Source organism: Genypterus blacodes, unplaced genomic scaffold (assembly GCF_046128005.1).
Source record: "Genypterus blacodes isolate CSIRO-AG114 ecotype Tasmania unplaced genomic scaffold, CSIRO-AGI_Gbla_v1 ptg000392l_1, whole genome shotgun sequence".
Classification (NCBI taxonomy): Eukaryota; Metazoa; Chordata; class Actinopteri; order Ophidiiformes; family Ophidiidae; genus Genypterus; species Genypterus blacodes.
Window position 1 is genome coordinate 248,305 of NW_027467170.1, and position 14,196 is coordinate 262,500.

General features: G+C 47.8%; 4 protein-coding genes and 1 non-coding gene across 7 annotated transcripts in view; 4 read left to right on the forward strand and 1 right to left on the reverse strand.

Moving 5' to 3' along the window:
• Window positions 1-80: 80 nt before the first annotated feature.
• Window positions 81-5,114, forward strand: ints9 (integrator complex subunit 9). Of its 3 annotated transcripts, XM_076138646.1 has the most exons (18): window positions 81-425; window positions 517-651; window positions 969-1,096; window positions 1,190-1,250; window positions 1,355-1,417; window positions 1,550-1,689; window positions 1,795-1,881; window positions 2,038-2,158; window positions 2,241-2,375; window positions 2,467-2,578; window positions 2,665-2,845; window positions 2,967-3,027; window positions 3,299-3,470; window positions 3,557-3,681; window positions 4,004-4,171; window positions 4,267-4,365; window positions 4,454-4,591; window positions 4,720-5,114. In XM_076138646.1, exons 2-18 carry the CDS (start codon window positions 643-645, stop codon window positions 4,894-4,896), a joined length of 1,977 nt encoding a protein of 658 aa, XP_075994761.1. In that variant the 5' UTR covers window positions 81-425; window positions 517-642; the 3' UTR covers window positions 4,897-5,114. The 3 variants fall into 3 exon arrangements, with proteins under 3 accessions (XP_075994761.1, XP_075994763.1, XP_075994762.1); XM_076138648.1 differs by lacking the exon at window positions 517-651; XM_076138647.1 differs by lacking the exon at window positions 81-425 and having other exon boundaries at window positions 488-651.
• Window positions 5,115-5,388: 274 nt separating this feature from the next.
• glrx5 (glutaredoxin 5 homolog (S. cerevisiae)) lies at window positions 5,389-7,703 on the reverse strand. The gene is made up of 2 exons (XM_076138654.1): window positions 7,287-7,703; window positions 5,389-6,702 (listed from the first exon to the last, which is right to left on the reverse strand). The coding sequence occupies exons 1-2, from the start codon at window positions 7,576-7,578 to the stop codon at window positions 6,539-6,541; spliced, it is 456 nt and encodes a 151-aa protein (XP_075994769.1). The 5' UTR covers window positions 7,579-7,703; the 3' UTR covers window positions 5,389-6,538.
• A 241-nt stretch (window positions 7,704-7,944) lies between these two features.
• On the forward strand, window positions 7,945-9,461 carry prkrip1 (PRKR interacting protein 1). The gene has a single exon (XM_076138653.1). It carries the CDS (start codon window positions 8,004-8,006, stop codon window positions 8,568-8,570), a length of 567 nt encoding a protein of 188 aa, XP_075994768.1. The 5' UTR covers window positions 7,945-8,003; the 3' UTR covers window positions 8,571-9,461.
• On the forward strand, window positions 9,029-9,309 carry LOC142989223 (small Cajal body-specific RNA 13). The gene has a single exon (XR_012960669.1).
• A 1,341-nt stretch (window positions 9,462-10,802) lies between the features above and the next one.
• clmnb (calmin b) overlaps window positions 10,803-14,196 on the forward strand; it is a 6,232-nt gene continuing 2,838 nt past the window's right edge. Inside the window, exons 1-9 of the mRNA XM_076138667.1 lie at window positions 10,803-11,524; window positions 11,871-11,932; window positions 12,043-12,138; window positions 12,267-12,350; window positions 12,476-12,568; window positions 12,681-12,907; window positions 13,026-13,219; window positions 13,542-13,624; window positions 13,726-14,196. The exon at window positions 13,726-14,196 is cut by the window's right edge and continues 653 nt beyond it. Of these exons, the coding sequence (XP_075994782.1) occupies window positions 11,440-11,524; window positions 11,871-11,932; window positions 12,043-12,138; window positions 12,267-12,350; window positions 12,476-12,568; window positions 12,681-12,907; window positions 13,026-13,219; window positions 13,542-13,624; window positions 13,726-14,196 (1,395 nt within the window). The 5' untranslated portion in view covers window positions 10,803-11,439. The remainder of the gene's footprint in view (window positions 11,525-11,870; window positions 11,933-12,042; window positions 12,139-12,266; window positions 12,351-12,475; window positions 12,569-12,680; window positions 12,908-13,025; window positions 13,220-13,541; window positions 13,625-13,725) is intronic.

A 14,196-nucleotide genomic window follows, 5' to 3' on the forward strand; every position in this document is an offset into this window, starting at 1 on the left:
TGTCAACATGCTCATAGAGGTGAACCGCGTCATTTCATTCCCACCCGAGTTCCGACAACAAGGCTAGCCTTCAATACGTGTGTAGCTAATACAGAAGACATGTTATAATATTAATATATAATACACTATGTTATCAAAGTATATAAATATACATGTTTGTGGTTAGGGGTAGGATTATGGGACACGAACCTTTCACTTATTCGTAATAAAGCGTGGAATAAAGTTGACCTTTTTATGTCACATGCTAGTGGTTGACAGGTCCTTGTTGTCGGCTCTCGGGTGGGGACTAAACTAACGCAGTAGAACTAGAGTCATTCACGTGCGGAGTTCAGCCTGGGTTAAATATTGATCTTGTTAAACTTGTTGAACTTGTTATTCTTTAATCAGTATCGCTTTGATTTGCATTTTGAGGTTTTCGTGAACTGGTATGTAGTTGCGACATTTTATGTTTTTGCAGTTTTCCATGCGATATTTGAGTTTACATTTAATATGAGTAATACTACTCCGGCCCCGTAGGGGGCAGTGAATGGCGAAAGTCAAGATAAATAACAGGAATAAAGACACCAGAGGAGCGCTGGAAGGATGCAGCGTTAGCCAAAACAACACACAACCCAATATTTACCAATATTTGCATTTTGTAAAATGAAGCTGGTGAGTGAATATGTAGTTCGGAGACGTCGTGTTTGATTAACTTAACGTACCAAATTATTTGCTAGCCTGTACGGACGGAACCAAGCCTACGTTTGCCTAGCTTGTTAGCTTTGGAGCTAGGAGCAAAGCAATATTTCGAACCAAAAACACAACCAAAATGATGTTGAATAACCTCATAAAGGTCGTATTAGCTACTTTAAATTCCGAATGTGTATGTATGTGTCTTTGTCCCACCCTAAAGTCTATTTTGGCAGCTCAGCCGTATCTTTTGTCCTCTGCAGGTTTGTCTCTCATAACATTACGTTATTGTCTTTCAGTATTGTCTGTCCGGTCACCCTACGCTCCCCTGCAATGTCCTCAAATTCAAGTCCACCACCATCATGCTGGACTGTGGACTGGACACCACGTCCGTCCTCAACTTCCTCCCCCTGCCCCTCGTGCACAGGTGAGTGTGTCAGTCATCACCATGGTAACGTCACCAACCACCGATTCATTCATTTGAGACTTTTGAGTTGTTGTTGTTTCTGTCCGTTCTCAGTCCAAGACTCTCCAAGTTACCTGGCTGGGTCTCTAAGGACGGAGCTTTAAACTTAGAGAAGGTAAAGAAGCACGATGAAGTTCCTGTATCATTTCATCTCTTAACCCTTAACACACTGAGGATAAACACTAAACCTTTCCCCTCTCTCTCTCTCTCTCTCTCAAGGAGCTGAAGGAGTGTGCAGGAAGAGTGTTTGTTGACTCGCAGCCTGAATTCTGCCTGCCTGAGGTGATAAACCCCATAAACACACAATTAAGCTCCATAGTATACAACTCTACATCAACCAGGGATTCTCATTTGAAAATGTATCCATATCGGGTTATTCACTTGTCTCCCCTCTTTGATTCATGTCTCCTGCAGAAGGAGCTGCTGGATCTGTCCACCGTCGACGTCATCCTGATCTCCAACTACCACTGCATGATGGCTCTGCCGTACATCACCGAGCACACAGGCTTCACTGGGACCGTGTACGCCACGGAGCCCACGCTGCAGATAGGCAGGTGGGGCTGAAGTGTGTGACTGTGAAAGGAACCAGGAGATGTGGATTGGGGCTTCAAAGCTACAGTGCGTTGAGTTGTGTTGTTGTGTTCCTTTCCTTGCCTCAGGCTGCTGATGGAGGAGCTGGTGAATTTCATGGAGCGAGTTCCCAAAGCCCAGTCTGCCACCTGCTGGAAGAACAAGGAAATACAAAGGTAGGTGTTGCCATGGACACCAACTCCTAAGAATCCTTATGATGAGACGACCTTGCACGTCTTCCTGCTAATGCTGGAGGATTCATTTCACTTTGAAAAGCTTCCAACAGTTGCATATGAATGTTTACATAACTAAATGTTGTTGCATGGTGTCAGGATGCTGCCTAGCTCACTAAAGGACGCGGTGGATGTGTGGACATGGAAGCGGAGCTACAGCATGCAGGAGGTCAACTCGGCCCTCAGCAAGGTGCAGCTTGTGGGATATTCACAGAAAGTGGTAAGAACACAGGAGATTATTATTATTATTTGATATAAACCATTGAGTCTTTCTGTTCTAAAAGCTTCTTCCTCCTCCCTAGGAGTTGTTTGGAGCCGTGCAAGTCTCCCCTCTGAGCTCTGGATACTCTTTAGGAAGCTCCAACTGGATCATCTCGTCCCATCATGAGAAGGTGGCCTACGTGTCGGGTTCCTCTCTCCTCACTACACACCCACAGGTAGGCGTCTGTGTAGCAAACTGAGCTCAGGGGAGCCGCTCAGATCCTCTGGCCCGGTGAGTTACGTCGCTCTTTCTTCCTCGTCTCCCAGCCGATGGACCAAAGCTCCCTGAAGAACAGCGATGTCCTGATCCTGACGGGCCTCACCCAGATGCCTACTGCCAACCCGGACGGCATGCTGGGAGAATTCTGCAGCAACCTCGGTAGGCTCATCTAAACTCTGACTGAAGCATTAAAATGAGTTTGAATCTTTTACTGACCGATAAAGTGACATCGTCTTTACCTGCAGCCATGACGATACGTGCTGGAGGGAACGTTCTTGTGCCGTGCTACTCTTCAGGCGTGATATACGACCTGTTGGAGTGCCTCTACCAGTTCATCGATAACGCCAGCCTGGGGACCACGCCCTTCTACTTCATCTCACCTGTCGCCAACAGCTCCCTGGAGTTCTCTCAGATCTTTGCCGAGTGGTGAGGACTTCAATCCTGCTGGCCTGGGATGAATGTTTTAGAGATAGAAGTTTTGAAATGATCTCTTATTGGTTGTGTATCGTGCTCATCAGAGTTGTGTTGTGTTTTCTCATTTCACCAGGCTTTGTCACAACAAGCAGAACAAGGTTTACCTGCCAGAGCCACCATTCCCACACGCTGAGGTACAGGAAGTCCTCTGGAAATGTTGCAGAGATCCAGAAATGTTTGAAAGAGTTAGAATGTGGAACGAGCACAAGCTTGGTCATGATTTCTCAACCCAACCCAAAGTTTTGACAGTGGGAAATCAGAGCTGTGACTGATAACATGAACAATGGCTCTGTGTACAGTAGGTGTGCAAGGGAGCAGCTGTTGTTGGATTAAGATCTGTTTTGTCCACAAACACTTCCGTCCCACCTGTAGTTGATTTTCCTCGTCTTTCTCCCCGTGCTGCAGCTGATCCAGACCAACAAGCTGAAGCACTACCCCAGCATCCACGGAGACTTCAGCAGCGAGTTCCGGCAGCCGTGCGTCGTCTTCACCGGCCACCCCTCTCTGCGCTTCGGGGACGTGGTTCACTTCATGGAGCTGTGGGGCAAATCTGGCCTCAACACCATCATCTTCACAGGTCAGGAGTCTGAGGAACACTGCAGCAGTACGAGGATAGAACAGAACGTAATGTGATGCCTCTGACTTCCTCTTCCTCCCACCCAGAGCCTGACTTCTCCTACTTGGATGCTCTGGCTCCCTACCAGCCGCTGGCCATGAAGTGTGTGTACTGCCCCATAGACACAAGGCTCAACTTCCACCAAGTGTCCAAGCTGCTGAAGGAAGTGCAGGTAAACAAAACACCGGCAGAGCACAGAGGCGTGAAACAAACCAATCATAACAAGCCGGGCCGTCGGTGTCGGTCCCACAGGTGAAGCAGCAAAGTGGAAGCAATATTGAAACACTAAGAGGCAAGAAGCAAACAAAACAATGCTGCTGTGTCAAATCAGCGTTTAGAATCACTATGACAACAAGTAATGGAGAGATCCATCTGCTGCCACACACAGATGCGTTCAGATTTGTTTTCCAGCACACAGCTTGTCCCCCAGATCCCTGACATGCTCACAGACAGGCTTGTGTTTCTTCCCCCTCCTTCGTCTCGCCCCCCTGCAGCCCCTCCATGTGGTTTGTCCGGAGCAGTACACTCAGCCGCCGGCCACCCAGTCGCACCGCTCCGACCTGATGCTGGAGCTGCAGCCTCCACCGATGCCCTACAGACGCTGCTCCGTCCTCAGCCTGCCCTTAAGGCGCCGATACGAGCGTGGCTACGTGCTGCCAGAGGTGAGGTCACCGCGGCGACAAGGACGATCGTCTGCCTTTCTGGTTAATAAACGCTGTAAAATCCTTCTGACAATGTTTGATGCCCCCGTCCACAGCTGGCAAACTCCTTGGTGCCTTCTGAGGTCAAACCTGGCGTCTCCGTGGCAACCGTGTCCGCTGTGCTGCACTCCAAGGACAACAAGCACACACTGCAGGTCTGTGCACGGTTTGATTTTAATGATGAATGTGCACCGCAGAGTGGGGAGTGTGAAGCTGACTGACTTTGTCCTCCTGTGATGCCAGTCGGTGCCTAAGCCTCCTCCAGTGCCCCCAACTAAGAAGAGGAAGAGGGTGATGGAGGACCCCCCGGTGGCGCTCGCCCCTAAGCCCCTGCTGAGCGGAGCCGTGCCCCTGGAAGCTTTTCTGGTCACGTTACAAAAGGTCGGCAGGATGTTGTTGTTTATATAAATCTGTAATGTGGGAAGGCCGCATGATGGCCAAGGGAATGGACAGAACACTACAGTGAAGTGATGGGGGGTGTGTGTGTGTGTTCCTCGCTCCCTCTACAGCACGGCATCTCTGAGGTGAAAGTGGAGGAGACGGCGGACGGACACATCCTTCACCTGCAGGCGGAGGACACGCTGATCCAGCTGGAGGAGGACGGGACGCACATCGTCTGCGACAACAACGAGCCTCTGCGCACGACGCTGAGGGACCTGGTGCTCCGCTTCCTGCAGAAACTCTGACCTGCATCCTCTCTGCTGCTCCTCTCTGATCATTCAGTGGCTTTGATCACGTTACTTATAGACTGTGACCTGAGAGGGGAAGTGCAACTGGACAAAAGCCACGTCAACGTTTAACTCTTTCACCGCTGTCACATTTTAAGTACGATAACTGTGAAATACTTCTCTATTTTGTAAAATAGTATTTTGTATTAAAACAATCTGAAAAATGTTCTAAATGATCTGGTGGTGCTCTGCTTTATCTTTCAAGCTACACACACACACACACACACACACACACACACACACACACACACACACACACACACACACACACACACACACACACACACACACACACACACACACACACACACACACACACACACACACACACACACACACACACACACACACACACACACACACACACACACACACACACACACACACACACACACACACAACAAAATGATTATTTGTGTCACAAAATATTTTATCAGTTCAGGGTTTGCGTGCATCGAAAATACTTTTATTCTGCTGTCAATGTACAATATGATACAGTGAACTACATGAAGCACTGATGATACATCTGTATGCAGCAGGAGGAAGAACTGATCAAAGTTCTCAGGCTCAGACAGAAGAACTTTTAACTCCACTTCAGACAAACTTACAAACACTGGGCTGGATCTTGTCAAACATTAAATAGAAGCATCTGTCCAAATGAGTCGTCATGGAGAAAAGTGTTTTGTTGCGTTTCAGCGGGAGATGTGTTTAAAAACAGGTTGTGAGTTCAGAGCATGATTCCCAGCAGGAAGAACAAATAGGAGGCATTAGTTTGTGTGTGTGTGTGTGTGTTTAATTCCTTATGTATGAATTTGTTCTTCCTCCCAGTGTGTGTGTTACAGGCAGTGTGCTCGGCAAAGAGTCTGGTGCGTCAGTGACATTTTGTGAAAACCCCCGGTGCCACCCGAGGGCGTGACTTGGGTCTCAGGAACAGGTCTCGGCTAAGGAAGACAGAGGTGGACGTCGGAGGGCAGGACAAGTGAGGAAACCAGAGTCCTTGTGTAAACTTAAAACACGGGGAGTCGCCTGTTACAAAGTCTCCATATGGAAGGTTTATTAAATTATACTTAAGGCTACACTGCAACACCAAAGCAGCAACAATGCTACTTTGTATTTCTGTGTAGTTAAAGGCAACGTATAATGGTTTGATTCCTCCATCATACTGGTGTGTTCACGCTCAAGAAGAGCCTGAGACTCCAATTATTTAGCTGATAGGAATTCTTAACTTGATTATAACAGTAGTGGGAAAGTTTTTGTTGACACTTCCATTCCATTCGTCTTCCGTTTCTGTATTCTGCCTCAGTAACCTTCACCCACCAGGACCTCTGTCTGTACATATGGTGGCTTTGGACTTGAATGTAAACGGTGCAGCAGGAGCTCTGAATCACTGTAGCACCTAAACACACACACACGACCTGGAGATGCAGAGCTCCAACCTAAACGCCTACATTCAGTAAATAGGGCCTTCACCGTCACCTGCACCCTCACTGTGTCGCTGCCTTCAGAGTTTGATTCATTTGTGTTCAGCTGAAGAGGATTGGACATTATTTTCTTTACATGAGTCCCTTTGTCTTTGCCAGCTGTGGGAAGTTGGACCCTCTTACTTCGCCTCTTCCAGGAGTGCAGAGTCGATGCCCAGCTTCTTCAACTCCTCCACCAGGTCTCCATTCTGGTGCATCTGGAGCAGGATGTCGCAGCCTCCCACAAACTCACCGTTGAAGTACACCTGAGGGATCGTGGGCCAGTTGGAGAAGACTTTGACTCCTGTGGGAGGACAGATGATGTCACGGTAAGAGACGGGCCCAGGCTAATATTACCAATAACATTTACCATGGCTGTATGTAGGGTGTTGGCTTTGTTGGCCCGCAGTGTTTATATGTTTGAATATGTTTGAAATTTGTAGCAGGAAGAGGTTAAATTTTTTTAAATATGTAACATAACATTTAATTTAAAGAGGAAATGTGTTAGTTTAACACGTAGGTTTGACGGTTTGTCTAAATGTTTTAAACTCTAACCTCGTTTCTCTACTGAAGTGCTATTTTTACCAGGCGACTGTCGTGTCATTGTGTTTTTTTACTGTCATCCCCCGCGCAAATTGAAGTTACAGCCTAACCAGTTTGGAGCGGAGGGCCCCACCCTTTGGTGCTGCTTAACACTGATAAACTGATAGATTCACTAATGCTCAGTAAGGGACTGCTGATGATACTGTCCCTGAACGCACCACAGTGTTACCAAAGAGTGACATGAAAGTTATTGCATAATATCATCGTCTGCTCATCGATTATAGATTGAGATACAGACGGCTAGGTTGACAGGTGATGTTATCGTGACCCCGGCCCGACCCTGACCTTGTCTGAGCTCCTGGTCCTCCAGCACGTTGTACGCCGCGTACTCATCCACTCCGTGCATCCGGAGGATCTGGACCACGGCGTTGCTGAAGCCGCACATGGGCTGAGCCGGTGTCCCCTTCATGAACACCACCACTTTGTCCTTCTTCACGATCTCACCGAGGTCTTTCTGCGAGTCCGCCGCCGCACAGAGTCGCCGGGCGGAGGCCCACAAGCCGCCCGGCTGCCCGGGCAGGTAGACCGCCATGCCCGCCCGCAGACACCGCGCAGTGGATCTGATTAAACTGTTCATCCTCTTTTGTGTGTTTTAAACGAGACAGACGGAAGAAAACACGAGTTTGCCCCTGAACGGCTCAAACACGGAGGATATGTAAGCATATACGCCGACAACTTGGTTAAACCAGCCGGAGGGGCGGGACCTGGACCCTGATTGGATGTCTACGCCTGACGTGTCCTACTCTCATTTGCTATTGGCCAGGCGACACATCAATCACAAGGGGTTACGCAAGAATTACGTTTAAATGGCAAAACATTTTGAAATTAAAATATCACTTCAGGTGCTACCTTACAATTGCAGCTAATCATCATTAATTTCTGTTGAGGTGACAAATAAAAAGTGTAGTATTTTGTGTAACGTATTTTCCCAGGTTACGGAAATAGACAATAACTTCCGGTGTGAACTGAGCAAGAAGGAAGGAGAGGACAGTGTTTTGAAACATGGCGGCGCACACACAGAAGAATGGGAAACCAACGAAACCCGGAGGAAAAGAGTCTCAGCCGCTGATAATCGCGAAAACTCCAGCGGAGGAGCAGCGTCTGAAGTTGGAGAGGCTGATGCGTAACCCGGACAAACTCGCTCCCATCCCGGACCGGCCGAAGGAGTGGAACCCGCGGGCTCCGCCGGAGTTCGTACGCGACGTGATGGGCTCCAGCGCCGGGGCGGGCAGCGGGGAGTTTCACGTGTACCGCCACCTCCGCCGGAGAGAGTACCAGAGACAAGACTTCCTAGACACCATGTCCGCCAAATGCAACAAGGACGTGGACTACCTGGACAAGGTGGAGCAGAACAAACTGGAGTCGGACGAGCGGACGGCCAAGAAGAGGAAGAAGCGGGAGAAGCAGAAGCAGAAGAAGCTGATGGCGAAAAAAGCCAAACAAGACGCCAAGCAGAAGGGAGAGGACGAGAGCTCAGCCAGCAGCGAGGAAGGGGAGGAGGAGAAAGAAGAGGAGAGAGAAGCTGACGATGATGCAGAGGTTCCCAGCTTCATCATGGGAAAGAAATGAGCTCCTGTGTGACTGAGGGAGCTGCTGAGGACTACAAGACATGTGGGACCAGATCAGGGACTCCTGGGGGGACCCACAAGTCCTGGATCTGCTTTCTAACTGAACAGACTGAGGAAGGCTTTAACAAGGAACCATGAACAAACTTGTCGGCCTTTTCTACCTTAAGATTCTTCATTTATACTTTAATACATAACCTATAGATCAACACCCAGTGAATCCGTCTCCAGGGTTTGTTTGTTGCTATGTCTGAGAAAAGTTTGTGATTCTGTAGTTTGATCTGATATTGTAAATGTCTCAATAAATAAAACGAGAACACAAACTTCCAGGTGGGGTGTAAAGTTGTTTACATCGTCGAGCAACAGATTAAATGAGGCAGCAGGTAAGAAAACATCAGAAATACGTCTGAGGTTAGAAGCCAGCATGTTGTTATAGAGTTCAGAGTTCAGCAGCATGTCGATGTTGCAGCCTTGTGATTCTGCCCCTTGCAGACGTGATTGCAGGCGAGGCACAACAAGGCTGCAGATAGCAACACAAAGAATGAAAAGGCGTCTCTCCAGAAGGCTCAGGAGTCTGACGTGCGATGTTCCTTGGACACAGCCCTGCCTCCCACGGCGGTGGCGGCCTCGGCCTCGGCCCGTAGCCGTCACCTTTCTTGAGGCAGGCAAAGTAATAGACAGCAGTAGGATATTGTTTGAAACAGGGGAGCTCTTCCTGTCAGACCCTTTGGGCTGTCACACTCTGTCACTATGTTGTCATGAACTCATTTGCAGCTTTACTATTTTGCTAAACTACACCTTGATCAATCAGCAATCAAAATCTAAGAGCTCATCTTCTGCATCAATGAGTTTGATGTTGATGTCATTCTAACCTTAGACATTAAACAGAACTTTAGGCTCATTTCATGTGTTTGATGTCTTAATTCTTGTGTTTTTAATGAGCAAAAACACCATCTGACCTTCTGACCTCTGTCCACACACTGCAGCTTATAAAAGTGAGTGACAGGTGAAGTGACTGAGAGCCAAACAACAAAACAGGAAAGATTATATTGAATTGCAAACTGCGACTCTTTCAGTTAAACTAAGGCAATCTTTAAACTTTCTTGTTATTATGATGATGGGGTTTAAAACATTTTAATTCAGTTTGTTTTTGCATCCAAAAGGAAAAGGATGAGGTCACTTTATCAAATTTATACTCTTCATATCTCCATTTACTTTACTTTGTTGTTTGTAAGTAACTCTGTTTACCTCCATTAAAAAGATGAAATAAGGTAAATGTACTGCTGCTTTTTAGATTCAAATCCATCCAGCAGCATCATATTATTCTTATCTTAGATCATTTAGTGAATCGAGGCAATTTAGCAAAAATTTGGGCTCATTGAAATGGAACTGAAACCTCATTAAGTAAAAGCAACCGCGGGAATGAGACAGGAAACAATGTGCATCAGAGAGGGAGAGAGCAGTGTGTGTGTGTGTGTGTGTGTGTGTCTGTGTCCTCGTCCTCGTCACTGCCAAACTGCCCCTGATAAGTGGCATCCAGGGAGGGCAGCTGAGTGTGTGTGTGTGTGTGAAGGTCATCATAGTTTGAGGACCATGAAGAACTTTTGAGAAACATAAAAAAGGGATTTATGTTGAATTTTATGCTTTTTATGAATCCAATCTCTCATAATTGATTGTGTCCCACATGAGTTCTAAGTCCCCTGGTGTAAATCTGATGATGCAACCAGAGAGCTGCAGCACATAAAGAAGCTCATCATCCATCTCACAGCGTGTTTATGTTTGAGATAATGGGGTGAGTTTACTTTTCCCTGGGGGACGAAACCCTGCGGCCCAAACAACGCAGAGTCACACTGAAGCCCCCAGCAGGCAAACCAGAGGGAGGTCATGAAGTTATGTTGATAGAATCATACGAAAACAACTTCACTCATCTTCACTCAGAGGTTTTTGTTTTAATACTCCATGTGAGAATGACAAAACAAAGAAGTCATTCAGCGGCTGCCACAGGTGAATTTTGTTAATCCTTGGGACTTTGCCCCGCTCCCTGGCAGTTAAAGAGGAATGAAGCCGTCCTCATGTCAGCAGGAGTTACAGACGAGCTTTTCCTGCACTGACAAGCAGCAAAGAGCTGCTGTGAGAAAGTTTTGAGAACCAGCTGCGTCAGTCAAATGGTCCCATATCAGCCCGTCTGCTTGTTTACTTAAACAGAAGAACGTCGTAAACCAGGTTTATAGAGTTTGGCATCAGTCAAATGCTTCAACACAGACCGTTTCACCCGTGGGCCCCACTTTGAGGCGATGACATCAGCTGTTGGTGATAAAAAACGTTAATCTGCGCTCAAACCAGAACTGAGAAACGTATTTATGATGTTTCTGCACATAACACGGCGTTTGAGGAAACAATTGAGATGATCCCAGTACGGTTCTTCTTGCGTCAGCCAAACTATTCATTTCACTTAGTTTGTGAGCTGAACACGCTCCGAGGGGCGTTTAGGTCCATAAATCATTCAGCTGTAAGAAATCCAAAAGGCCTCCACCTTCACCAGGGCAACATCACAGCCTCACACGCTCTCTGGCTCCTTGATACCTTTTTATCTGTCAAGGATTATGACTGGAATCAACGTAACACGACCGGCTCAGACAGAATGTTTCAGTCTGTGATCTACCAATAGGGTTGAGGTTGAGTGTGTCTGAGGGGAGTGGAGCTGGAGGGAGGTTTCAGCGTGTTGGGGCAAGAAGCACTGCCTCACTCCGGCACGTCTTTATCCTTTTCTCTGTAAAACACCAGAGAAGAGTTTAAATTACTACCTGAGCCTTTCACTTTGGGTCGTTCTGCCTCTTGAGCTCTGCCGATGGCTCCAGTGTGACTGTGGTTAAATGGCAACGCAGGACAAAGCCAGCCAGGATGCAGACGGGAGATCAGTGGGAGAGATCAGGGATCAACATACACAGCATTTCCAAGGTACGTGATCATGAACTCTCCTATATCTCATGTTTTAAACAAAGTATGAGAGAGAGCAAACTATTCTTAACCCTCTTAGACTCGTGTGTCCAGACGAGTATTTTTGCCTGTGTGGAATTCCGATTGCCCAATAATTGAAGCAGAGTTGACCTATGAGGATTTACTTTATTCAAACGTCTTCTCCGATTGAAATCCTGTATTCCAACCTACGCATCTCTCAGTTATGGCAAACTTCCACCTTCTGGCAAATATTTTCACCAAAGCTGCGTTGTGTAATCGCAGACACGGCGCTCTCGCCATGGTAACTATAGGTAACGGTGCCAAGGCCTTGCTTTCTTTCCTCCAGATGAGCAGACGGCGGCACAGAAGAGAACCTTTACCAGGTGGATGAACGTGTTCCTGCAGCGAGTGAGTCAAAGAGTCCAACCAGACGTTGCCGCCACGCTACACTGAACTCATTCTGTTCACACTTGACCTCTTGACTGCCATCACAAGTGCCATTTATGTTCAATCTGCAGCGTGAGCCTCCTGTTGAGATGTGCGACCTGTTCACAGACATCCAGGATGGCAGATTACTGATGGCCTTGCTGGAAGAGCTGACTGGCTGCAGACTCGTAAGAAATTCAGAATCTGATACAATCCTTTGACCTTAGGGCTCAGTGAAGTTCACTAGCTTTGTGTTTCTGACCCAACAACCATGAATCCAGTGACGGATCCACTGACTCATAATTTCCCCTCTTAGCTTTACAGGTTCAGGTCGTCCTCTCATCGCATTTTCAGACTGAACAACATTGCCAAGGCTCTTTCCTTCCTGGATGACAGGCATGTGAGTGTGTATAGCGGCTCATGAAGCACGGTGACACTGTTTAGACATGTATTGTTTTGTATTGGAGGTTTAGATCCAGAAAAACGAGTCATTGAAGGCGACGTCTCCTCCCCGCTGTCGCTCAGGTGAAGCTGCTCGGCATCGACGCCACTGCCATTGTGGATGGCGTCCCGTCTGTTGTTCTCAACCTGGTCTGGAACATCATCCTGTACTTTCAGGTGCACTCATCTCTCCTCTTGCTCATATTCTTCATGCATCTCTCTCCTCCCTTCAGATTAATAACACCTTTTCCTTTGTCACCTCCTATTCCCCACCTTCTCTCCTGCGCAGGTGAAGGAGGTGTCAGGAGGTCTCCAGAGACATTTATCTTCCAGCCTCTCTTCCTTATCAATGAGCAGCTTCTCCTCCTCCAGTGACATCTCCCCTCTGTCGAGTGACGTTGACAGCTATTCCTGCAACACTCTGCCCAGCAAAGGCAGAAAGGCTGCCAGGAAGCCAAAGTACCACGGGAAAGCAATCAAGACGCTGCTGCAGTGGGTGCATAGAAGCACATCAAAGTCAGTGTGAAGGAGGAGAGAAGTCCAAAGCAGATTCCATTATGGGCAAAGTACATTTACTGCCTGTTCCAGTCTGGAGTGGTTCTGTTTGAATCATTATCACTTTGCAAATTCCCAGGTTTGGAGTAGAGGTGCATGACTTTGGTAAGAGCTGGAGGAGCGGCCTGGCCTTCCTCGCCTTGATTAAATCCCTCAGCCCTGTCCTGGTGGACCTGAGGGACAGTCTGTCCAGGGAGCCTAAGGAGAACGTTCAGGAGGCCTTCATGATCGCCCAGCACAGCTTAGGCATCCCGCCGCTGCTGGAGCCCCAAGGTAAGGAGGTTGTTCACTAAAAAGCTCATTGATATATTTTTTCACCACAAAGAACGAGCATCTCTCTGAAAGAAATCAATTACCTTCAGCCACATGCTGCTACTACTGCACTGTACTAGAAATACACTCTGTATTAACAATGCCACTCCAGGAGGGAAGCCGAGCCACCGGATCTCTCTGCAGACCAATTTGGAGCCGATCTCGCCTCAAATGAGGAGCAGAGATCATTCTTGTGTAGTGCCAGTCTCACTGCCAACGCTCCAGCAGACGCCCACTCTCCTCTCTCTGCCAGTTGTGAAATGTCTGATCCTTCTTTCCACAGATGTAATATGCAGCTCACCGGATGAGCAATCCATCATTACATACGTGTCCATGTTCCTGAGGGATCAATCAGACTTCCATCAGGTCGGTACACTTGCTCCTGTGCTTATTAACACCTGTCAATCATTATTTACTAGAGACCCTTACCTGACACGTTCTCCATACTAACGTTCCCTTTATTACAGGATCCAAAAACACAGATTGAAATGAGATTAAACTTTCCTGAGATCCCAACTTTTGGATCGTATGAGTCCATCAGCCCCGGAGAGACCCTCGCTCAAGACCAGGATGCCCAAACTTTGCTCAAAGGCATGGGGAAGAGCAGCGAGCAGCTACTATGGAACCGCTGGTCCAGGAGATCCTCTGGGGAGCTTCGTCCTCCCAGAAGAACCCCTGAACAAACTGTGGCCACCTCGCAGTTGAACAGATTTAGGTTTCCGAGCGTGTTTCAGCCCAGCAGTCCGTCGGACATTGGCAGAGCCGGCAGCGAGATCCGGAGCTGGATGGAGAAATCCACCTCAGGGATCCATCAGGGGAACAACAGGCCAGGAGCGGATGAGTATCACTTTTCTTTGAGCTCTGAAGAAGGAACCTACAACCTGCCAGCGCTGGACTCAGATGAGGAGGAGGCCTACAGCTACATCCTGGATCTGAAC